The sequence below is a fragment of the Necator americanus genome, chromosome II (assembly GCF_031761385.1).
Source record: "Necator americanus strain Aroian chromosome II, whole genome shotgun sequence".
NCBI lineage: Eukaryota > Metazoa > Nematoda > Chromadorea > Rhabditida > Ancylostomatidae > Necator > Necator americanus.
This window is the reverse complement of record NC_087372.1, coordinates 20,817,306-20,843,294: the sequence shown is the minus strand read 5'-3', so window position 1 is coordinate 20,843,294 and position 25,989 is coordinate 20,817,306. Positions and strand designations below refer to the sequence as shown.

Below are 25,989 nucleotides of genomic sequence, written 5' to 3'. Positions count from 1 at the left end.
TACTACCCACAGAGCCCTTGAGAGATGTCTCCTGAAGTTTAACCGGCGCACACAACACTTAGCCGGTCTTCGCAGCAAGAGGAATGTCCCGTCTTCGCGACCCAGCGGAATATGTATTGAAAGCAAAACATAGATGGGCCGGTAACATCATGAGAAGAATCGACGACAGATGGACTAAAAGAACGCTAAAGTGGATCCTAGGAGATGCTTAACGCCCTCGAGAGAAACCGCCAACGAGATGGTGTGACGTGACTACACGGATGGACCAGCTGAGAGCTCAGCTGGATACGGCTCAAGGACCTCGTCAACGTCACTCACGAAATTTGAGAACATCTTGGATGACAATGGCGAGGGAACGAAACGAGTGGAAGAAATGCTGGGGCCCGCACGTCCAGTGAAGACGGGCCATCTAAGTATCTAAGTAAGTAAGAATAGCTTGTATATCTATACGCCTTTTAATATCCTCACGGCTTACTCCCTAACCCAGTTTTCTTCCAATTATTCCGAGTCCGAGAAAGTGGCCGAATTTGACCTCTTTCAGTTCGGCGATTCATTGAACGTTGTTTACAAAAAACACCTACAATGAATCGTTGGACACCTGAACACATGCAACACATTAATGAAGCACGGTTGCATTAGAGGCGGTCACAATGAATATGACTGTGCTATATGTACGATTGTGTAGCTAGGCGAACACTTTCTTAGAGATTAATGTTGTTGCCTTTCATGCGTGTGTTTTGCCATCGTATATTTTTAGGGATTTTGGCGCATTTCGCATCTGCTGTGGATGCAGAATGGAAATTTGATTTCTCATTTTCGGGGTGGTGCCCACCTGAGCAATGTCATCTATGTTGCCCATATGTCTCACGTGACATGGGTGAAGCACAATTCCATCATCAACGGCCTTTTTCTGAAAGTCGAAAGTATCTTTAGCTCCTTCCAAGTTCACTTTTTTCAGCGTTCTTGGTGCGATAATTTCATCACACTCCTGGGTTTTTGCCAACTCGATACTTCCCACACTAAATGTAGGAAGTAAAGAAGACGATTTCATTACTAGCAGTGGACCAACTACCAACTTCTTGCCATAGTTCTTCGTCACACAAGTCTGAAATATTCCAACCTAGAAATCTACATCAGACTCCAAAAGAATATTTTTGCCAGTTTGATAAACAAACTTCCACACCAAGTCTGCATTAAAACAAATTATTGCATTCTTAACGTCACCTTCTCTTTCATGTTTTCGTTGCGAGCGGTCATAACCGAACCTGGAGACTTTGGTTGAGAACTCACCAGAGGAGGCTGTAACCAAAGAATATTATAGAAGATTAGCTTGACGTATTTTGTACAAACTTTACCTTTGACGTTTTAGATGCTCTATTCGAACCATTCTTTGCAGCACAGACACAAACAAACATAAACAAAGAAGTGCTTACTAAAGCTAACAAATCTGAAAAACAATACTTTAGAGATACTTTATATCTTCTAAGTTACTTGAGCATTATGATTTTATTCGAGCCAAACTGTAAACGCTGGTCAGTGGAAAGTCTCATTAAAAATTGAGTGAGCAGCAGTAGTAGAATCACCAGTGGTATATTTATTTGACGTACGCATGCTTTTTGTCTCCCTGTCACGCGGCTTTTTTGCATTTCTTCTTCAACATCAGGATCGTATACAACTCCTCAGTATGTGCACCGTTGTGGAGAAAAGCGCAAAGCTGTATTAAAGGCACATATAGTCGGGTCAAAACGACATTAACCACGAGTGTAGTTGCGGTGCATTTGCGTGTGCGTGTGAAACGACGCCGTGGGGGCAGCAGTTGAAACCGAGTGGGGCCATCGCAAACAGCAGCGATGGGTGGTGCCAGCAAGCGTCTCACCACGCTCCCAGCCGCTACCCTCCACCGAAACGCCTCCAGAGAAGCCGCGTTCGCAATTGCGTACGTGCTTCATGTCGTTTTGACCATACTATACAACGAATCTGACGTGGTGAAAGAATCCGCGGGAAAAGCTAGAGATGTGGTTTCGCTCCGAGATGGTCCTAGAATGAGGCTTTGCAACTGAAATCGTCGTGAGAAAATTTTCGTTGTTTTTCGTTGTGTTTTCGTTTTTTATGACGACTTCAGTTGTTTTTTTTACGACGAGTAGAGAATCTGAAACGTCAAAGGTATTGAAAAATTCAAGCGTGTGGGTTCATGTTGTCAAGTAGGTGACATTGTTATTGGGAATACCTTAAGGAATGAAGGTTGTTTTGGAGCGTGTAAAACACTCACCGATGGCATGTTTTCAAAGTTTGAAAACAAAAATGAATCGTAGAAAAGGAAGCACAAACCAAGTTGCGAAAAATTATTTTAATAAAGGATCAATGCTGCTCACTATTTTATTTTTATTCTTAAAACAACTTCAAAACCGCTTATTTCGCATCAATAACTACACGTCCCTGGTCTGGTCGAAATTTGGTTTAGTGAATAGCACATGTAGACTACAGGTCTGAAGCACGCTAAGCGTTTATAGTTGGACGAGTTGAGTCATCGTGACATGATATGACATGAAAGGTCACGCCTACACAACACGATATACGGATGCCCTGGCTAGATCCGCGCGAGGGACTGCGCTGATCAGTTCTTCAGGGCCCGCATTTTTTGCTACATAAAGTCTTTCTGATCGAAATGGCTAGCGCTAAATAACAACAAAATGACAACATTGTCATTCTTGACATATTGACATACTATTGGAAAGTCTAACAAGACGAAAGCGAAAGAAAATGTAAAACATCCGATGTAGGTTCTAGTAAGGAGATGAGAATTGTGGAAATGAAGTATCATAAAAGTGCACATCAACCACGAAATATCCAAAAACTTGCAATAAGACATTTGAGAAAAGTGAAAAAGAGGAACTCGGAGACGAAGAAAGCGGAAAAAGACGTGGCAGCAAACTAGATCCACCTCGGTTTACAAGAGGGACGCTTCCTACAGAAGGGAGGAGAATTAAAATTACCACTTTGAATTACAATGACCTAATCAATTATCAAATTAGGTACATTTTTTCCATCATGATCAAACCAACCACAGATCTCTCTCACTGGGGGGTTGACGGCCAGCTACCCGCGAGGTTACACCAACATGAGTATGACAATGAACATTGATTCTTTCGATTCAATTCACGACTCGTATCAAAAGTTTACGGAAGAGAAGATGTGAATCAACACAGCTTCTACCATTTTCGTTGCTTACGCTACCATGAAGTCAAAGTCTAAGCTTCCTGTATGGACCTAAAGAAATTTTACAGAGAATTTTACAGAGATTTTTCACTTTTTACAAGGTTACTGTTGATGATTTCAACGCCAAAGATGACCGCAGAAGAGTAGCGAAGAACTTCACATCGGGACCCACGGTTCACAATTGTGTGAGCAGAGATAGAGGTTTTTCGAGCTTATCATAGCGACCTTATACGAGACCTCGCAATTCCAGAAGCACGTCTCTACGCTGGATGTGGGAGTCAGTCAGTAGAGTGTGCCGTAATGAAATTCACCGCATCAAAGTTAGTAAAAGATTTTGCCTGAAAGATGTCGCTATTCTTCCTAAGTTCTGTATAAAATCGGTCCATTACCTTCAAAAAGCAAAGTTCCATGATCATCATCGACTGGGACCTGTCCACTTTGTTAGCCGGATTTTGAAAAGGTGCCGCAATTTTTTTTTGCATCGGCGACGAATATGATCCGGTCGTAAAACATCTTCACGACTGTACCTTGAAAGCTGGGAGTTCCAAAACCGAGAAGACTGTCTACGGAAACTCTAGAGATAATAAATCAGCGTGGAGCTGCAGGCAACTATGAACTCATATTTGAGCCAGTGAGGAGCTGCAGAAAAGCGATAAAAGAAGACTTCGAAGAGAGAACAGCACCAGTACGGGCTGAAGCAGCAGAAATAGGTGAGAGTGTTCGCTACGCCCGTCAGAATTTCGGCAATCGTAGGACAAAAATGACTGCTTTTCGGAACTTGAATGGAACAACGAATGCATCGAGAAGGGGGATGGAGAAAATCATCCACAACTTCTACTCATACCGTTCCGACAGCCACGCCCATTTGCTTCCTCACTATCTGAGCGAAGATGGGCAAGTCATTACAGACGTTCTCCCTTGTGAAGCCATATCGATGTAGATTCGTACCTCACCCGGTCCCGACCAAGTGCAAGCATCTTATGAACCTCCCGCCAGTCCTTACCTGCACTCAAGCAATACTATCCACCCGTTATCTGTCGGAATAGTCAGTAGAAGAAAATTGCAACTTTCGATGGTTCAATTAAGCAACAGCCAAGATTGTTAACAAACTTTATTACGGCTAACGTTTCGGCGTCGTCGCCTTCGCCAGAGCCTGGAAAGTCAGATCACTTGTGATATATCCTCTCAAATGCCTCATCCAGAACAAGTCATCATCCCCTAGGATATTACACCCGGAAACAAAAACCAAAAAAGCCTAAATCGTTGTGCCTACCTCAGTAGCCGCGTTGCCGTGATGTGAGCGGATATCCGCGTGGTGCAATCGCTCCGCTGATACTAATTAGGATGCGACCCGCATATGAACCCATAGATCAAACCCGCAAAAGACTTGATACCAGAGCCAGCTCATTGATCACGGCTATGCATTCTTCTTTCCTATTCATTTTTGGACTTTTACCGTTTATCCAAAACGCCTCCAAAGTTCTGCGAGCTACAATTTCGGATTCGTACAATAGTATCGTGGCAGCTATGCAGAAAGGAGCATTTTCATGACATTTTCTGCGATGGGTTCTGAGAGGAGTTGCTGTGTTTGAATGATTCATCCCATCTTGGTGTTCTTTAATACAAACACAAAGGGGTCGCCCTGTTTCGCCAATATATCATTCATATCGCGATTTTATAACGCGGAGGTCCGCTAACATCACGGCAACGCGGCTACCTGGGTAAGCACAACGTTTTAGACTCTTTTGGTTTCGATTTTGGATGTAGCATCTTAGGGGATGATGACTTGTTCTGGATGAGGCATTTGAGAGGATATATTGCAAATGTTCTTACTTTCCAGGCTCTGACGAAGGCGACAACGCCGAAACGTTAGCCGTAATAAAGTTAGTTAACAATCTTGGCTGTTGCTAAGTTGGAGTATCGACAAGTTGCAATCTCTATGCCAAGATTCCAGGAAAGTCGAACTTTCGCACTTCTGGTAGAAGAATTTTGTGAGAATATGAGACGAACAGTATTTGCAATGTCTCCAGCTACAGATAAAAAATAAAGGATCCTTAAATTATGCGAAATTGCTGACGATCACCACAGTAAATAGGCAGGTTTTTGACCTCGCTCTCAATGGTTCGAATTTCATTAATTTTTCTTGTTTTAAAAATGTGTAGAAATGGTGCTTTTGCATGAACGTCTTCTTATAACTCCGTGGATCTCTTGTGAGTAGCGCCGAGAGGAGCTCTCGAATTACCTTTTTCTTGAGGACTAGCTGCGAAATTGTTGTTCTACCCACACCCATCAATTTGAATTCCAATCACATTTATGAAGCGTAGCCTCAGGACAGACAGCAGATGAAATGTGACGGAAATCTCTTGACTTCCGTTAATAGGTCATCGTCAGCGACAGTAACAGGAACGAATGACTAACATAATAGATATAGTCGGGTCAAAAAGACCTGAAGTTTAGTGTCTTACTCATCTGTGCTTTCTGTTTCTGATTGCAGGCAGTTTCAGTTCGAGCGCAACCGCTTAGGCAATTGCCTTGACTTGCGCGTGACTTTGATCCGACTGCACAACTTCACTTTTGATAAGTGTTGACAGTGAGCTGCCCAATCATACATGCCAAAAATAGGGTTGATTCTCTAAGAATAATTCATCTAGCTTTCGCTTGTACATACACATATACATATAATACATGAAGGATTTTACATAGAGCTACTTCAAAACTAGTTATTGTCTTGGAACTAATAGAGAGATGGTAATGAGTGCCGAACTGCTTACATTGAAGCAATAAACTATCTATAGGCCGGAAACAGCAGCAGAAATATACAAATTCTATTGAAATAATCTCAAAATCTGAACGTGACCTATGAAATCCTGCTTCCATGGTTGATTAGGTTCCGAATCAACGCAGAGCAGACAAACAAAGGCATACACATTGATAGCTTGACTTCACATACTTGACTTAATTGGGGAGCGGATGTTACGGCTTAAAGGCATCACCCCACGAATCTGGAGTGGTACGGATTTCCGGTGGAGTATTCGAATACGGGATCGTAGATTATTGAGAGAAGAGTGATTCCGTCCATTTCTTCCTAATTGCCGTAGAAAACGGCCCGGAAGATACGGCTTCGAGCGTCCCGGCGCACTATTTTCCACAAGGAGTTTGATTGTAGTGCGCCAGCCTTGTGCATGCGCGCATCTTCCGGGCCGTTTTTTACGGCAATTAGGAAGAAATGGACGGAATCACACCCCTCTCCATAATCTACTATCCCGTGTAGAAATACTCCACCTGAAATCCGCACCACCTCAGATTCGTGGTATGCTGCCTTTAAGGAGGCTATCCGCATCTTCGCGGAGGTGTGTCTTCCTTGATCATATCCTAGCCCATTCTGTTTGAAGTTCAGCTGGAGTTTGCATGGAGTCCACACACCCGCCGCTATTCCATAAGCAGCGAAATTTTACGTCTTGACTAAACTGCCTGTCAACGCCAAGTGTCCGCATACCCTCCTTCACCACCTCCATCCAGAACATTCTTCAACAACCAGGGGGTGTTTTCCAATTAGGATCTGGAAGAATCGTCAGGACAAAATGAACAAGATGATCAGATGGTCTCCTCAAGACGTGACCAAAGAAGAGAAGACGGTTTTCCGTGATTACTTCAGAAATCCAGGCGAGATGTTTTCGTTTTCCACGTGTCATCCGCCTGTACACCATATCCATTTCCGAGTGAAGTTCTTCGTTATGGTACACCATCGGCCAAAAGTGGATTAACAGTCTCAGGTTTTTCATCACCATCAACGGCGCTACCTTAGTTTCCTATCCGTACATCATGATAGGGCGAATTGCGGATAGGTAGACTTGCAGCTTGACTTCGCTTCCGATGGGATCGACCACAGGTACCTGATCAATGGGATAAATGCCGAAATAGCTTTGGCGCATCTTCACTGAAAATCTCTCTCGAAGCTGCCATCGTTTTTCAGCATACAGTCCAAATTACAGAACTCATCCAATACCTCAGTTCGATAGGTTGTCCGTCCACCCCGATTACCGTTGAGGGTCTCGAGGAGATCCACATCTGCTCGTACTTATCAGAGCGGAGTCGCAGTCCGTAAATTGCAGTTAATTTTGATACAAGGTCAACAACATGTTGTAACTTCGTACTGCTAGAAGCGAATATTACTACATTGTCGGTGTACTCGAGATCCAACCATGGGAAGAGCAGACAGTGCTAAAGTGACATAGACGGAACACTGCTCAAGTGTTCTTCGTATTATGTCGACGGCAAAGTTGAACAGAGAGCATCCAGCCTCGACCCCTTGTCTCATTTCAGTTTTCACTTCGAGCAGTGCAGTACATCAAGCAAGTGTTCGAACCGCAGCAGTTGTTCTCCAATGCTTGTCGTTTATCGGCCGGCTTCGGTGAAGAGATCCGAAAGCGGCTTTGAAGTCCAAAAAAGAACGCTGCCACACTTTAATTACTCTCCTCACTGTAAACACCTGATCAGTCGCCGATGGGGCAAGGCGAAAGCCAAATTGCTCGCCGCAGATGGTTTCTTCGATTAGTCGATCCACAATGATCCGCTCCAAAACCTTGTAAATTACAGGCATCAGTGATATTCCTCGGTAATTCTTGGGTTCTCTGACGGATAGCTTCTTCTGGAGCTTCTGGAGAAGAATTACAATAGCGCGTCTATACGAGTCAGGTGTCCTTTCGTAAATCCATACTGAATGGATGATCTCCACCATTTCACGAATCCCAGAACGAATCTCAGCATTCCTGCGCTAGCTTCCTGCGCTAGCTCGTCTCCGCCAGATTTTCCATTTTTCATCTTCTGGATGCAGATCAGAATCTTCAACTCCGTTGGTGGCTCTTCGCTGACTGCGGTCTATGTCCGTCTTTGGGCGTGCACGAGTTCAGGTTTCGGTCTAGCAAGTCGTTAAAATGTCCTTCCACATGTGCAGGGTTGCCTCCCCGGCAGCGACTCTTTTGGTAGTCTTCGGACAAGAGAACACCTCTTCATTTCTCGCTACACTGTTTTAAGAAAGCTTAAGCTTTCCGCGGGTTATTTTCCTCCCACGCCTTTCCAAACTCCTTCGCTCTTGACGTCCATTCCTTCTCATGATCACGTTTCAGTTGACAATGCAACCTCCTTCTCAGACGCTTCTTCTTGTCAAAGTCACCAGTAATGCGGGCAACGTATACAGAATTGTACGCGGATATTGTCTCCGCAGATGCAAAAGCGAACTCCTTCCCCAGGGCTAAAACCGAGAACCTTTTCTTTGCAGCATCCTGGATGCATTTAGTGAAAGAGTCAGCGTCATTCACTCTCCTCCTGATCCGTAATCCAGTATTCATTGACAAATGGTCGAATTTCTTTCTGCATTCCTCATTCTCAGACCGGCCAAGTCGGGCTGAAAGACCACCTCACCGAGACCTTTTCTGGTACGGTACCATAAAACTGGGCGGTGGTTGGAATCGAATGCAACGTCCTAGACAACTCTAGATTCTTAGATTTTCGGATATCTAACAAAGGGTGTTCATCGTTAGAACGTAATCAAGCCGAAGCTTAAGAGTTGGCATCTTCCGCTTTCACTGCTCTTATGCATTAAAGGAGATGTCCCTTGCCACGTAAGCTGATGACGTCAATCATTCCTCCCAAACGTGGAAACGATGATGAGGTTCGGCTGTTCACATAAGTCAACCAGACGGTCACCGTTGTGCGCTCCGCTGGATAGTACCATTTTTTAGCACATTGGATTGTTGCTCGAGTCCCATCTTCGCATTCGTGGATTCCGACAATGACCACCTGCTGACTGGGTGTTTAGACATCAACGCATTGATTTCGTCGTAGAAGGCGTCCTTACTGTTGTTTTCAGCGGTTTCCGTAGGTGCGTGGGCACTTACGATCGAGAGTTTACGTCTCTGCGATCCCGCAGTCGTACGAAGGCGCATCTTGACGACGTTAATCCAAAATCCTCCACCGGATCGTCGTAGTCGTTCCTCACAGCTATTGCACAGCCTCCTACCTTACTTTCATCAGCATCGCCGCAGTAGATGGTGTAATGCAGCAGATATCGCAAAAGTCTGGATAGAGCGGATAGTTGGCGTTTCCTTGAAAGTGGCAGACATTTCAATGTTACGAGACGGATTGCGAAAGATTCCATGTTTCCCTCAGGCATTCGACCTTTCACGGGCTCTGGCATGCTGCTGGACGCCAGCGTTTTTTTTTACAATGTATGGGAAGCTTTTGCTACATAACAGTGTAGGTTATTTGGCTCGTAAGCTCCCAAGGAGTATCCTCAAGTGCCTGCTTGCGTTTGGTAAAACCAGGGCCACCACTTGCAGGTAACAATCACAATTGTACACGCGACCCTCATATTGATAGCAAACAATGAAACACTCAGGAAACAGTCGACTTACACATTTGCACTAGAGTAATGCAGCAGCTCAGACATGACATGTGCCACCGATCTTTTGAAGAAGCCGCTCAAATGTGAGACCCACAACACGTGATCTAGAAATGTAGTAACCTCCAAAAGAGGTAACAAGATCTGCATCATTCTGATCGCTCGGTGTGTACAGTTGCGGTTCATGATGGGAATGGATGAAAAACAGTTTTCCTTACGAAGAAACAAAGTGAAGTCTTCGAATACACAAGTTTGACTCAAATCATCTTAACGCGTGGCGTGTAGGAAAACTTGTTTATTTTCCAACTTCGGCATTAAAATTTTGAAAATTGCACTGACTCTAAAGTTATTTCAGATCATCAACTCCTTCCGTCTAACAACTGATCGCGATGATTCCTTCATTTGGAACTCATAACTCAATTAGCTGAAATATAAAGCTCAAAACCTACCAGGTGGTGTTTCTTGTATATTCCGATCAACCAAAGAATATCTACAAAAAACAAAAGGGAAAGGGAATTTTTCTTGCTTATGCAAGGATTGCGCTCAGGAATTCATTTACATAATCCACAATGTCGACGCATCGTACACACTCTATAGTGTTTCATGGGGTTAGAGTGAAAATGTAAAATTTCACCTGCTCACATTTCAGTTTGCTTTTGTGCAAAAATTGTAAAACTGCGAAACAGTCTCAGGGCTATTGAAAATATTATTTCTTATTTGAAATCCTTGTGACTTCCACAAGTCTTTGCCGTCTCGCTGTTGCGTGGAGGTGGGTGACTCAGAGCGTCTAAGTGAATTGATCAGCGGATGTTTGTCCTCTGCATGCTTCCGTAGGCCAAGAAGTCCGAATTTTCTGAATTTATCAGAAATCGAACACTAGCTAGGAGAAAACTAAAAGATTTCCCTCATCCTGAGAAAAAAAAGTACCAGAGTTCTTCTCTCGGTCCATTCGGGTTGGCAACCACCTGTAGTAGAATTTGAGCACACTACAGTAATACCGCTTAGCATGAGGAAAAACCACGCCGTTTGTCGAGTAAGGATTCTGCCCCACTGCTCGCTTATAAATTGGACTATCCGACGACCGATAGAAGGGATTCAAACCTTCAGTTGCAGAAAACCTTCAATAAACCTATGAACGATGAATCTTTGACATTCAATGAAGAGGATGATGCAAGCGCAACCTTCTATTGAAACCAAGCCGGCAAAAGATTTTAGGACTTCCCTTTAATTAGTTTAATTATAGCGCATTTATTTCCCCACCAATTGGGTGAGTTTTCCTTCTCCTTTTATGTTACATCTAGCCTTTTCTCCTTCATGCGGACTTAAAACTAAGTGGCTTCTTTAGGAACGTCAAGGAGCTACTGGTAAAGAATACTTGTTGGTTTCCATGTGTTATAAAAAAAAGGTATGAGCTTCCCAAATGTGCCAAAGACTTTTCTTTGCTGGAGCAATACATCATAAACCTACCTTAATTTGTCTCTGATATAATTTGTTATCTACTACCATCACTATTACAATTCCTTCACTGCTTTATTTTCTTGTAGACATCAAAATACAGGTGTGGTGCAGAGGTTCTGTCCTGTCCGATCGGAGGTTCGAATGCGGACTAGTGTCAACAGAGCTATTCGTCCCTCTGAAACGATGAAATGAAAAGCAAATAATGTGATGCCTTCATGACGTTTTTTTGCATTTCTTTCTACGTGTGTGTTTGTATGTATTATGTGTTATGAACTAAGAGGGGTTCGTATATATATCGGGGTCCAGACGCTGTAGAACACATCGGTACAAGTAACTCACTGAAGAAGCGATTTACTCATTGTTCGCAGACTGCGCCATGATATCCTTGATATTTTGTCAAGTGATGACTTCCGCCTCATGCCTCATGCAGATAAAAAAGAAAAGGCATCATAATCACAGAAGGCATCGCGCATACTTGGCGTTTAAAAAAGCGAAAGATAAAAGGAGTCGAGGATTTGGATTCCATGGAAGGCGTAACTGATCCAAATGATATATAGTGGAGATCAACAGGAATAGGAAGGAGTAGAAGTTGAAAGGAATTGTCTCATTCTTCTATGTCCTAGTAAGACTAGTTATTTTATTATGACATGACACGAGCTTGAACGTCCGGCTAAAGCCGGACTTCAGGCTTTTTTGCTGTTCGCTTCGCTCGATTTCACCGATCAAAAAGAAATAACAGTCGCGACATTTATGTAAGATTAGAATTGCTCTTTTCTATCAACATTTTCTTCAATTTTTTTACTCTAAAATCTAAGCGTAGATGAAAAATTTTCCCTAAACACTCAGTTCTATATTTGGAGAACAATCAATCTTGATAGTGTATTTATGTTTTCTTGTTATGCCAACGAGGTTTAGATGAAACTTTTTTATTGGTCTGACGTTTCGACAAACTCGTCTTTTTCAAAGGAAAATGGTTCGAGGTCTTTGATACCATGCATATCCCATCAAATTCCTCCTCTCTCCTCGCCAATCCTCGATATCGTTCCAAGTACACCTCGCAAGACCTTAAAAGGAAAACAACTGACCAGTTTCACCGACTAACGGGTTGGTGAACCACCGCGTTCTTAAAGATTGTCACCAAGGCGAATGAGATCTACGCACTGTGCAGTATTCTTAAGTACTGGTGTCTGGATAACGTTAAGGAACTGCATGTGGGGCAATCTTATAGCTCACAGAGTGTTACGAACGGCAAGAAGTCATTGGTAATTGATAAGCACTCATTTTTGTTATTCATGGACGGATTCCTGACGGAAATCCAGAGTGCTTCCAAAGCCTTCCTAGCAGATATTTCTTTCTCGTGCGCTAATATCGTACATTTTATTTCAAACTCATTTCCATCATGCTTATTTTCCATTTCCATCGTTTGGCGCCCTAACGGTGTCATCGAACTCCCTCGCCTTTTACCAGCCAAATCAATCTTGATTTTACATCTATGTTTCTTTCAAACCTCACAATTTGGAAACATCATTCGAAGTATGAGTTTCCTCCGTTCTCAGCTATTAGCAAAGAATGATGTGCTAACATGAAGACTTGAATATCACTATGGTACTGATAAAAATAACGTTCTACGTCAGATCGCGTAAACTGTTGGCTACTATGTATTGCATTTAAGCAGCACGTGTTTCCTTTTTTTTTTTTTTTTGAAGAAAGGATGTTAGCAGCATCAGGAAGACACGCTGGGAAATAGATATACGAAGAAACCACAGAAATCCATTCTACCGCGTTGTGGATCTCGCGCACCAATCCGACGCAGTGGAAATCGTCTCTCTCCGCTATAGCCCTCTTTTTATAGCATTCTAGCACCGGCCCATCATTCCGATCCTCTGGGACCCGCCCTACCCCATTTTACAGCTATCTGGCTCCGGGACACAAATTCGACGCTGTAGGACCCCTCTCAACCAATTTTGCCGCGTTGGAGCTCCAGCGCACCAAACCGACGCCATAGCGTCGAATTCGGTCTGATAAAGCTCAAAATGGAGAGTAGTATTTACGATACTACTCCGCAGGATTGACAACCGACGGAACTGAACTGAAACTTCCTTCAAAAAGTAAGATTTTTGGCGCAAACAGCGCATGTGATTGACGGCCAAACGACATGACAGGACTTAGTGGGAGTCGACGAGACAGACATTTAGGTTGGTGAATATTGTTCTCGACATCCATCCAAAAACAAAAGTCCACCGTAACCGAAGACTAGATCACCACTTCATCGCCATCATCACAGAACTCTGATTAGTTCTGAAAAAAAAATCAGCATCTCATCCAGACACGAGAACATGTGTGCAATAAGAAGTATGTCAAAGCTTATGTTCAAGGTGCATGCAGGGCCTGGAAGTTAGCTGCCAAATGAGGCCAGTAGGAGAAATGATGCAATACTTCAGCCAGTCGGCACAACTTAGTTAATGAAGTGACTGAGCTAACCAACAGTGAGAAGCTAAAAATGTGATGCGCTAATCTCCAGATGCTTTTTGTGTCGGTCCTTCCGTGACGTTTTTTTTTTGCATTTCTTCTACGTGTGTATGTGTAATGTGTTATGAATTAACATCGGGGTTCGGATGCTATACAATGCATCGGTACAAGTAACTCACTGAAGAAGTGATTCACTCAACAATGTTCGCAGATTGCGCAGGGATACAATTGATACTTTGTCAAGTGATCACTGCATGCATCGAGGTGAAAAAGAAAAGGCATCACCATCACGGAAGGCACCACGCAAACTTGTTGTTTAAAAAAGCGAAGAGGAAAAGGAGTCGAGGATTTGGATTTGATGGATGGAGTAACAGATCCAAACAGTATAGTCGGGTCAAGACGACATGAATCACGAGCGTAGTTGCGGTGCATTTGCGAACGCGCTCGAGACGGTGTAGTGGAGGCAGCAGTTGAAACCGAGTTGGAACCGTCGCTAACTGCAGAGGTGGATGATGCCGGCAAGGGTTTCACCACCCTCGCAGCCGTTCCACTCCACCGAGAGAGGAGCTGAGTACGCAATTGCGAACGCGCTTCATGTCGTTTTGACCTTACCCCATATAATGGAAATAAACAAGATTAGTAAGGACCAACAGCTGAAAGGAATTGTGTCATTCTCTTATGTCTAAGTGAGACCAGTTATCATGATATATAATAACTAGCTTAGTCCGTGTGTGTGTGTTTGTTTGTGTGTCACCAAATTCGAAAAAGGGGGTGCGACGGGTCCACCGGCGCCAGATACATATGAAAGGGGGCTTCGACGGGTCCACCGGCGCCAGATACCTATAGAAGGGGTGCGACGGGTCCACCGGCACCGAATACCTATAGAAGGAGTGCGACGGATCCACCGGCGTCAGATTGGTGCCTCAGCGCCAAATAGCTATAGAAGGGGGTGCGAGGGGTTCACCGGGGTCACACTGGAGCGCCGGCGCCAGATACCTGTAGAAGGGGTGCGACAGGTCCACCGGCGTCAGATTGGTGCCTCAGCGCCAAATACCTATAGAAGTGGGTGCGACGGGTTCACCGGGTTCAATTTCTATGATGTTCGCTTTGCTCCCCTTCACTGATCAACGAAAATTAATATCAGTGCCCTTTTTCGTGAAATTAGACTTGTGTACCTCTAACAATCTCTCTACATCTCTTTTAAAATCTTCATGACCAAAGGCGAAAGATTTCGTAGTTTTCTTTCTAAACGAGTCAGTTCCACATTTGGAGAATATTCAAACTTCAGCTTCACTCTTTCGGTACCAATATAATGTAGACACAGTTTGAAAGTATTACTCGAAGTATGGGTGTTCCTCCTGTTTCTATCCAAGAGTTATCAATGAATGATGTTTTAGCACAAAATGACGTGAAAGTCTTAGTTCTACGTGAGATCATGTAAACTCTTCGCTACTATTTAAGCAGCCGTTTTCATACAAGTTTCCACTTTCTGAGGAAGGCATGCTACCAACTTGTGGGAAACGTGCAAGAAATTAGATAGGCGGAGAAGTCATAAAGGTGAAAAGAAGCGCGCCCAGTGGCCACGGCCCATTTTACAGCTATCTGCCGCCGGCGCAACATCTCGACGCGTGAGACCAGTAGCATCCCCTTCTATAACTAACACACACACACACACACACACACACACACACACACACACACACACACACACACACACACACACACACACACACACACACACACACACACACACACACACACACACACACACACACACACACACACACACACACACACACACACACACACACACACACACACACACGTGACAGACTAAGCCCGTTCTTATATAGCATGATATTATATATCATGATCACGATATATATATATATATATATATATATATATAATTAGATGTGTTTTTTTAAACAACGCTTTCCTTCTCTTCTTTATATTATAAATAAAGCCGAAAGATTACGGAGTTTTCCCTCTAAACGCGTCAATTCTACATTTGGAGAATATTCGACCATCCTTCGATGCCAGAATAATATAGATACAATTTGAAAGCATTACTCGAAGTATGGGTATTCCTCTTGACTTCCCCCAATAGTTATCACAGAATGATGTTTTAACAAAAAATGACGTGAAAGACATCATTCTACTGACAATGATAACGTTTCACGTCAGATCACATAAACATCTTGCTACTATTTAAGTAACCGTTTGCATGCGTGTTTCCACTCTCTGAGAACGGCATGCTACAAACTTGAGGCGAGCGAAGAAGGAAATAGGTACGCGGAAGAGTCATAAAGGTGAAGTGCAAAGCGCCCAGTGGTCACGACTATGAAACGACTCCAACCATTTATCTTTTGTGTGATGCACACTACGTTATTGCGCACCAGTGACCGTGCCTGGCGCACCTATCTGACGCCGTACGACCCGTTGCACTCCCTTCCATAGGTATCTGGCGCCGGTGGACCTGTCGCACCCCCTTTTTCGGATTTCGTGACACACAGACAAACACACACACACGGATTGAGCTAGTTATTATTTACCAGTCTGAATGTCCAGCTAAAGCCGGACTTAGACTTTCGCTGGTTTTAGCTTCGCTCTCCTTCATTGATCAATGAAATTTGATAGTAGTGGTGTTTTCTGTAAAATCAGATTTGCGTTTTTATAACAACACTTTCCTTCTCTTCTTTATATTATAAATTACGGATTAACGATTACGAAGTTTTCCTACCAAATGCGTCAATTCTACATTTGGAGAATATTCTACCATCAGCTGCAAACACCCCTTCGATGGCAGAACAATATAGATACAATTTTAAAGCATTACTCGAAGTATGGGTATTCCTCTTGACTTCCCCCAATAGTTATCACAGAATGATGTTTTAACATAAAATGACGTGAAAGACATCATTCTACTGATAATGTTCCACGTCAGATCACATAAACATCCTGCTACTATTTAAGTAACCGTTTGCATGCGTGTTTCCACTTTCTGAGAACGGCATGCTACCAACTTGAGACGAACAAAGAAAGAAATAGATACGCGGAGGAGTCAGGAAGGTGAAAAGCAACGCGCGCAATGGCGACGGCTATGAAACGGCTTCAACCATTTATCTTTTGCGACATGCACGCGGAGTTATTGCGCACCAATGACCGTGCCCGGCGCACCTATCTGACGCCTTACGACCCGTCGCACTCCCTTCCATAGGTATCTGGCGCCAGTGCACCAATCTGACGCCGTACGACCCGTTGCACTCCCTTCCATAGGTATCTGGCGCCGGTGGACCCGTCGCACCCCTTTTTATGGATATCTGATATCCTGTCGCACTCCCTTCCATAGGTTGATCATGATCGTTGCATGATCATGATCATGATACATAATAACGAGCTTAGTCCGTGTGTTCGTCTGTGTGTCACGAAATTCGAAAAAGAGGGTGCGACGGGTCCACCCGGCGTCGGATTGGTGCGTTGGGATCAGATAGCTATAAAATGGGGTGCGACGGGTCCACCGGCGTCAGGTTCCTATAGAAGTGAGTGCGACGGGTCCACTGGCGCCAGATTCCTATAGAAGGGGGTGCGACGGGTCCACCGGCGCCAGATAGCCATAATATGGGGTGCGACGGGTCCACCGGCGCCAGATAGCCATAATATGGGGTGCGACGGGTCCACCGGCGCCAGATACCTATAGGAAGGGGTGCGACGGGCTCACTGGCGTCGGATTGGTGCGCCGGCACCAGGTAGATATAACGTGGGTGAGATGGGTCCCGCGGAATCGAAATGGTGCGCAATAACTCCGCGTGCATGTCGCAAAAGATAAATGGTTGAAGCCGTTTCATAGCCGTCGCCATTGCGCGCGTTGCTTTTCACCTTCCTGACTCCTCCGCGTATCTATTTCTTTCTTTGTTCGTCTCAAGTTGGTAGCATGCCGTTCTCAGAAAGTGGAAACACGCATGCAAACGGTTACTTAAATAGTAGCAAGATGTTTATGTGATCTGACGTGGAACATTATCAGTAGAATGATGTCTTTCACGTCATTTTATGTTAAAACATCATTCTGTGATAACTATTGGGGGAAGTCAAGAGGAATACCCATACTTCGAGTAATGCTTTAAAATTGTATCTATATTGTTCTGCCATCGAAGGATGGTCGAATATTCTCCCATGGCAATTCTGTTCTACTTACAATCCCAAAACTCGGAACTATTCACAGGAATTGCCAAAAATTTGTATGTGGATAATATACTTTTGTAAGCAGAATCGGTTCCTGAGGCCGTAAGTAAGTATGAGAAATCAAAGTATATCTTCAGCAAGATAAGAATGAATCTACGCGAATATATCTCAAATTCTGAAGAAGTGAATTCAAGAATTCCATATTCCGACAAACTCCAGTCTGGATCAATGAAAATACTAAGAGTCGATTACAATACTATCACAGACAACTTTACTGTGAGAACAAGGTATGTTCACAATAAAAAGTTGACTAAGAGAGATGTCGTGAGCCAAACTAATTCGATTTATGACCCAGTAGGTTTCACATGACCGCTCATCGTTAAACTGAAGTCCATGATGCGAGAAATCTTCGATTCAAAAGTCCACTGGAAAACTCCACTCGATGAAAAGATATGCGACGAATGGTACGAACTGTGTAAAGAAGTAGATCCAGCAACATTATCAATTCCTAAGTACGTGGTATCATCCAGCGTGGGTGACTAAAAACGCCTTTGGTTGTTCGCAGATGCAAGCAGGATTGCAATTGCAGCTTGTTCATACTTGCAATGTGTTCCCTCTGGCACAATTTCTGGCCTGATCTGTGGAAGGACGCGACTGACCCCCAAAAAATCTCACCAGACTATCCCAAAATTAGAGTTGCTCGGAATCCTTATAGCAGCTAGATTAGGATGCAGCATATTATCAGTTGTCCAAGCAAAAATCGAAGAAGTGAACATAGTTTCGGACAGTGAAATTGCCTTGTACTGGATCAAATCTTCGAAGAAGTTCCCGGCCGATGCACCAAACTATGTAAGTGGGTGACTAAAGACCTAGGGAATTTTATCACGCCCCTTAATTGAAAAGACTAAAAATGGTGGTTCAGTGAAATGTATTTATTATATGAATACAGGGGAGCAGAACAGTTGCAAGCAATGCGATCCAAATGAAAGTGGGCGGAGCGTTGTCTGCCGCACTCTTGGACGGCATAAGTCGTTATGTCAGGAAAATAACCATAACAGCGAACGGTACTTTATACCACGCCCCTTATCTATCATCGGGGTCGATGATAATCGTCGTTAGCTGCTACAAGGTAGGAATCAAAAATCCTTACTGTAGTTTCATCCCTCACTTACTTTTAAATTCGAAGGTCATACTTTTTTCTTTGTATTACGACTTATTGTGAGATTCTCTTTATTTGTTTTATGGATGTTATATGATACTTCACGGTACGAGTTCGTGAAAGTACCGTATAACATCCATCTTTCCGCTTTCTCTGAGTCTATTCCTCTGAAATAACGGTGGAAGTGGTCACCCGCTACATTGTTTTGAATTTCGCAGCGCATTAACATCGGTTTAAGAGGTGGAGCCTTCTGCAGCCGAGGTAGGTTTTGATAGGAGTGTCATTTGTTACATGGCAAAGAGCGGAATCTCAAGAGCCATCGTAAACCAATTGACGTCAGAAGAACATAACTTACAGCAACAGTGAGGGCTAGGATTTCCTTCCATTACCATCTTCTACTTACCCCTGTTTTATTTACCTGTCCACAATGAAAGACTGTAAACGAAGAAAAGGCCAATATCTAGCTTGAGCGCAAAACTCCGCCCGCATCGCGGAGATTCATAGGACTCGCACCTTGCCAAAGTCGGACCGTAACCCGAAGACCTTAGGCGTCGTTTACGGTGTTTTATGTGCACGCACGCAAACGCTTACGACGAGCCGAAATAACATTTCCTGATTTTGATGAGTGCCGGTATCTGGACCATGTTTTAGGGCTACCTCGCGGTTGCGTCGCGGCGCTCCTATCACGGCCGGGCAATAGTGAGGCTGGAGCGTGCAATTGTCGCATATGCAGATGAGGGCGCCACCTCTGCTCTTCAAGTGTGGTGTTAGCGGTTGGTGGTGAGGGATGATAAAGAAGTTTATTATTATTATTATTGATATTATTATTGTTACCCATTAAGTATTTACAGTATTTACACTAAATAAATGTCCACATAACAAACATGAACAATGACCAGTATCAATGTAAGAAGAATCGATATCGGGTCGATAATCGATAAGTATCAATATTGTAAACTGCTCCAGACTTGTTTCATCTGTGGCAAAAGGAATCCAGATGCGAATGATGACGATGAAGTGGTCTGGGTGAACTGTTCAAACGATACAGTTTGTAAAGCCTGGTCGCACATCGTCTGCTGTTCTGGGGTAAGTAGCCAGTGTCCCGTTTGCAAAAATGGCTACTAGCGGCTGGGGAACGGTAAAGAGGGTCCCGGCCGATTCTTCGCGAATGCCTCCGAGACATTAAGTGTCCAGAGGATATGCCGGGAGATACGCCAGCATGCCTCGACAAGGCCACGCCCTATGGAGACCGAGACGACCATCCTACTAGATGCTTTCTTTGCTATAGAAACACAGACAGCGACACAGTTGCAAGGAAAGAAGATCTAATAAGAGACCCAGACAACTACGTAGTTGCAAGGAAATAGAACGAACAAAATTTGAAAATGAGGGTTATTGAAATTACTGAATCGAATAGAACATGACAGGATAGTGTATTAGAAAGTAGTTATGAAAAGCAGGGTTTTAGAAAGTGTAGAATGAAAAGGAGCATGAAAAACTAGGAATTATGCACAGTGTTTGTGCGAAAAATGTGTTGTGATTTGATTTAAGTATACTACATGCTTACACTACATAACTCGTTCATTATGCTCTGCTTGATTCAACGAACGAGAGTGAATGTAGCGAAGTATCATCAGCAGGAATGTAGAAAACATCACAATTTTATAATTGCGTAGTGTGCTCCATACTCAAATTGGATACATCCTTCCCATCCCCTACCCCCTTTGAATATTTATTCAAATTACAACTATTTCAACATCTACAAAATCTTTGTCTCCTGCTTCTTTTTCTTCTTTTTGCGCCAATCATCACCTTGAGGTATGCGTCCGACGCCTCGCACCTATAAAGGTCATGTCATCGCCTATCGATTAGCGTTTCGTTCAATAACAATCTTCTACTGTCACTTAATAAGAGAAAAAAAATATCTCTGACATGACATGACTGAATGACAACAACTTTAAACATAAGAACATAATAACACATAATTTTTTGTAACATAAAGAAGAACGCAGTAAAGAAAGTAGAAAATATTGCTGTGGATGAATACTACTAGTAGAAAGTATAGGTAGAATGCAGATTTGATTTGCTTAGTCAGACAAAGGATTCTAAATATATAGCACAACAATTCCTAAGTACGCAATATAACTCTTACTCATACGTTGTGATGACTGGACTTGGAAAATAGGACTAACCAATCCATCGAAGTTTTGCTCAACTTTTCCTCTCTCCTTCTTCCTCTTTTCCTTGATCCATATCGAAATACGAACCTACAAAATTGGTATAGCTATAAATTCGCGTTCTTACATTTATACATTAAGACTGAATCAACAAAGAAGCAACGAACTAAGCAAGAAGCAAAAAAACCGAAAACGAAAGAGAAAAGACCGAACGCATCCAAACAAAAATAAAGAATAGCGCAAAGAACAATGATAATTGTTCTCAAATGCTTTGCGTTCGCGCCAGTTTCCCTGAATTTCAAATCTCCCTGGGTGTTCTCGTCCACCGTTTTGTTTGTTCCACTATTTCGATTTCGCGGTTGTCGCGAACGTACGCGTATTCACCACGCTTGCGATGTCCCATATGACGGGGAATAAGTGGGCGGAGCGATGGGCGGAGCCACCCAGTTGGGCAGCAGCGAGAGATAACTCCTTAGGGATACGTTTCCTCGCTAATTGCTCTGCCGAGGCATGATCGAGGCATGCTCGAAAATCCGCAGGGACCCTCTTTACACGCACCCCTGGCGGCTTGAAGAAGTGTACCGTAAGTTTAGATAAGTCTAGTTATTTTTAGTATAAGTTTAGTACGTGTAAATATTAGTAGATTTTCATCAATAGTTACGGGGTAACATATGCTATATAGTTATTTGGCTGCTTGCCACTGTAATTATTCTGTTATAATCCACCATTACATAGCTGGTTTCTTCTTGTATTGATACTGGTCATTATTTGTGTTTCTTTTGTTGAAACTCACACTATTTAGTCACTTCTTATATTGATACTGTCCTGACATTTGTATCAGGACCCCAATTGTGTGTTGTTGTTATGCTGTACTTTGTGCACAGTATCATATATCCGTTATACAAACATTCCGCATTGTAAAGAGTTATAATTTGGCGGTCATCTTATCGAGATGACCACCCACGAAGTTTGTTTATTCAACGATTGCTGATGAGGCCATTTTATTAATGAACGCCCACAACGGGCATTCCTGTGTTTGTGGCTCCCAGTGAGCACACCGTCGTTCAGCTATCAATAAATGTCACTACCACTGAGCCACCACTGTATTCTGAGGCATTAGTCTTAACGCTCGACTAATAGGGCAATAAGAAGGAATTATATAACTCCTTCGCACCATTACATTTTGGTGCAACGGCTAAATTTGATAAAAGCCGAGATCCTTAAACGGATCACAAAGTCCAGCCCACCCTTCGCTGGCAAAATCAAGCTAATAGCTGCTTAAGCATATCTCTTGTGCAGTCTAAGGTCACTGCCTATAGCGTATCAACGCTACGATTGCTCTCCCGTCACAATGACGTTTGTTTTTCACAAAAGGCCTATATTGCTAAGTCAAACGCTCCAGTCACTACTGGATAAGTACGGTACTTACTCAGAAGAGATAAAACCATCAGGAACAGATGAGGAGAAGTACGAAGAGTATCTCAGTGCCGCACATTTGCTCTCTGGAAGCATAGAGACAATCAAAACGAGCAGAAACGCTCTTCAGGCATTGATAGATAAGTTGCAAAAAGAATACGAAGAAGCAAGATCTAAAGGAAATAAAAAAAGACCTCTCAAATGAAGTTGGGGAGATTGGAAATGACACGCAATTAAATGAAAGGATTGCAAAAGCAAACGAAATAGTATATATACTAAGTGCCAGAGTCACAGAAGCACGGAATCACATGGGAAAACTTGCAAGGAAGATGGGAATAACTCAAAGAGAGCCCACAAAACAAAAACCTGCAAGAATAAATGAAACTCAGATCAGCAGACCGCAACAGAGTCAACTGCGACTGAGGAAACCGAAGAAGGTTCTTCACAAAATAACGCCATTTGGCTCTCGGAGGACAATTCAAACTCGGAAAAAAGTAGAAAAGACGATGAAGATTTCATATGTTGTGCTCTCAAACCAAAGCAACTAAGGTTGCCACGATTCTACGGGGACGAAGAAGAGTTCCCTGAATTTTGGGCAATATATGAAACGCTCGTTGACCAAAGTAAGGTTTTAAGTACAGTCGAAAAAATGCTGTTACTTAGAGATAGCCTCAAAGAGAGAACAGAAAAGGCGTACAATTGATCCCACAAAATTATAAGTGGATGAATAATGCTTTGAAAAAGAAATACGGAAATAAACCGACTAACAGAGCAAAAATAGTGCAAAAATTGATTAATTTGCCAGCAGCAAAGAATGATGCTGATAGCTGTATGAACACATTCGACAAAATTCGAATGCTCATGAATCAAATGGTCTCTGCAGGCCAAAATATACCACAAATGCAAGATGCGATGTGGACAGAGAAAATTTTGGAGAAATTTCCTTACACTATAGTGAAAAACGTTCTTGTTACAATTCAAGATCAAGATGAAGTGAAAATAGAAGATGTTATGGATCATCTTGAAAAGGAGATTAATGCAAAAAAAAGTTTGTAGACGCACGTTGAAAAGGTCGTGTAAAATTTGAAAACTATCAAGATATAGGGAGCTCTTCCTATTCTCGATGTGTTCGGGGAGTTCAAGCGTATATTATAAATATTTATTGTTACATGTTTAAGACATCAAAAGTGGGGAGGGGGAAAGAGGGACTCGCACCAGCCGGGTGGCATGGCCGAGGAGACGAGACTGCTGTCTCGCTGGCGGACTGCCTCTGACAACACCTGATGTATGTCAGTAGTCAGCAGCTGCATCCCGACATCTCCATTCCTTCGGAAAGCTCGTCCTCGAGCGGTAAGACACGATGTAGAGAAGTAGTTGTTTCGATGAGTCGTATGACGGCATTTGGTAAATAGTCGTATTTGACGTAGAAGACATAGGTAAACATCGTCTTTAAATGAGTTAATGAACTGTCAAGCTCTAGGCGGAGGATCCAGTGAACTTGGGTTAGTTTCGACTGTCACCTGCCGCAGAATAATGAGATAGCTCGTCCTCGAGCTGTAACAAATAGAAAGTAGAATAGGAGATGTGCACATGAGAGAAGTGGCTTTGTGACGACTCTCAAATGTGGGATGAGGCTGATGGCTGTATTCTGGTACGTTCGTATAGGTTGTCAGACAGAACAAAAAGAAAGTAGAGTGGGCGTCTGTTGATCGTTATTACATAAGTGAGTTCAATAACAAATTACACAACGGTAAAATGTGCGATTATACTGTCGTAATAAAATTATCTCTTAAAGGTAAAATTCTAATTTTCGGGATTGAAGGGATAACAATGTTATAAGTTTAACATGTTTACATTTTGACAGTGAAGTAGGCGAAAAGAAATTTCGTGTACAACAGAATCTTATGTGATGTTTATAAAATACAAGCGAGTAGGTCATATGTTGAACTATTGCACAGCACACAGGGTTGCGTTCAACATAAGGGCGTAATTTGGAAAGTGTGAGTGTTTGGTTTTTAAGAGGATTTTTTTTTGGGTTTCTTTGAAACGCCTGTTCAAAGAAATCATGTGGTATCTGCAACGCATAGGAGCGGCGGTATGAGGAAGGAAAGTGAAACTTACGGTAGAGAATTTGCAACAACTATTAATGGTAGTTGTCGTTTTTTTTTAATTCTCTTGCTGGAAAGGGTGAGTGCTGAAAGGTTTACGTTTCAAGTGAAGGCGGTGTGATCGTCGTAAGTTGTGTTCTGAGTCATCTGATGTTTCCTTTTGGATATTTGTTGATGAATGTAGTATTTGTTTAGAGGTGGAAACATTAGCGGACGAAGAACGAGGAAAATAAATTTTCAATCTATTAATATGAATAAGTTGTCGTTCCTGACGACCGATCAGATTGACGATGGTGACATTAGGACGAGAAATTTGTTCAACTTTGAAAGGGCCTTTCCATTCGTGAGTGAATTTGGGACGAACGGTATCGTCACGTAATAGGACAAGATCTCCAATGGAAACGTCCTTAAAGAAAACTTTGTTGCGAAAGTCGTGACCTGATTTATACTTTGCTGTTTGTTTGGCAATTTGGTCTCCGACTTCGATGATTGTGGTTTGCAGGGCAGTGCTGAATTGGTCTGCAAAACTATCGGTGGCGTAAGATATGGTGGTTGGCAATTGATGGACGATATCACTCCAAGTGATTGGATGTCTTCCATATGCAACGAAAAATGGGCTGTATCCTGTAGTGCCGTTTATGGTGGTGTTATAAGCAAAGACGATAGGTTGGAGAAAGTCTGACCACAGATCTTTAGCATCTGAACAATATGCGGTGACAGAATCTGTGATTACTTTTACCATTCTTTCGACTTGCCCATTTGCTTTGTGGTTGTAACTTGTTGTTAACTTGTTAGATATTCCTAAGATCTTGTTAATCTGTGAAAATACTTCGCTTGTATAATTAGAACCACGGTCAGATACTATTTCGTTAGGAATTCCATGCTTGGCTATGACATCGTTGATTAGTGCTTTTACCACAATATCTGTTGTTTGGTTAGGAATTGGAGTACAGATTGTTAGTTTGCTAAATGCACAGACTGTTATAGAAATAAATCTGTTTCCATTAATACATTGAGGAAGGGGTCCAATGATATCCGTGTGGATACGTTCGAAAGGTCGTAAAGGAATTGGGAAGGTTCCTAATTCTTCACGTATAATGTGACCTGAAGGGGTTTTGATTTTCTGGCAGATTGGACAACTACGTACAAAATTGGTGATTGAGTTCCACATTTGTGGCCAAAAATATTTTGCTGAGATTGATTTATACGTTTTTCTAATTCCAAAATGGGATCCAATAAGTTGACTTTCGTGAAAAGTATGAATGATTTTAGTTTGCAAATTTAGATCAGGAATGATTAATTGAGGTGTCGTATTGGATGTGTAATATAAGCAATTGTTGAAAAGGGAATATTCAATTCCAATTCGATAATAAATAATATAAACAAACATAAACAATAATATCC

At 42.7% G+C, this 25,989-nt stretch overlaps 4 protein-coding genes across 6 annotated transcripts; 1 reads left to right on the top strand and 3 right to left on the bottom strand.

Annotated features, from left to right (window-relative positions):
- Window positions 1-252: 252 nt before the first annotated feature.
- Window positions 253-9,669, bottom strand: RB195_018759 (uncharacterized protein; the record flags this gene model as incomplete). Its single annotated transcript, XM_064186341.1, has 6 exons — window positions 253-417; window positions 833-1,019; window positions 1,077-1,105; window positions 1,225-1,299; window positions 1,356-1,447; window positions 9,630-9,669. 6 exons carry the CDS (start codon window positions 9,667-9,669, stop codon window positions 253-255), a joined length of 588 nt encoding a protein of 195 aa, XP_064042222.1.
- Window positions 9,670-20,643: 10,974 nt separating this feature from the next.
- RB195_018758 (uncharacterized protein) lies at window positions 20,644-22,996 on the bottom strand (the record flags this gene model as incomplete). Of its 2 annotated transcripts, none has more annotated exons than XM_064186339.1 (3): window positions 20,644-20,724; window positions 21,077-21,151; window positions 22,877-22,996. In XM_064186339.1, 3 exons carry the CDS (start codon window positions 22,994-22,996, stop codon window positions 20,644-20,646), a joined length of 276 nt encoding a protein of 91 aa, XP_064042220.1. The 2 variants fall into 2 exon arrangements, with proteins under 2 accessions (XP_064042220.1, XP_064042221.1); XM_064186340.1 differs by lacking the exon at window positions 22,877-22,996 and adding an exon at window positions 21,405-21,464.
- Window positions 22,997-23,200: 204 nt separating this feature from the next.
- On the top strand, window positions 23,201-25,267 carry RB195_018757 (uncharacterized protein; the record flags this gene model as incomplete). 2 transcript variants are annotated; one of them, XM_064186338.1, is made up of 3 exons in its annotated part: window positions 23,201-23,525; window positions 23,656-23,762; window positions 25,088-25,267. In XM_064186338.1, 3 exons carry the CDS (start codon window positions 23,201-23,203, stop codon window positions 25,265-25,267), a joined length of 612 nt encoding a protein of 203 aa, XP_064042218.1. The 2 variants fall into 2 exon arrangements, with proteins under 2 accessions (XP_064042218.1, XP_064042219.1); XM_064186337.1 differs by lacking the exons at window positions 23,656-23,762; window positions 25,088-25,267 and having other exon boundaries at window positions 23,201-23,533.
- On the bottom strand, window positions 24,644-25,756 carry RB195_018756 (uncharacterized protein; the record flags this gene model as incomplete). Its single annotated transcript, XM_064186336.1, has 1 exon — window positions 24,644-25,756. The coding sequence occupies one exon, from the start codon at window positions 25,754-25,756 to the stop codon at window positions 24,644-24,646; it is 1,113 nt and encodes a 370-aa protein (XP_064042217.1).
- Window positions 25,757-25,989: the final 233 nt, after the last annotated feature.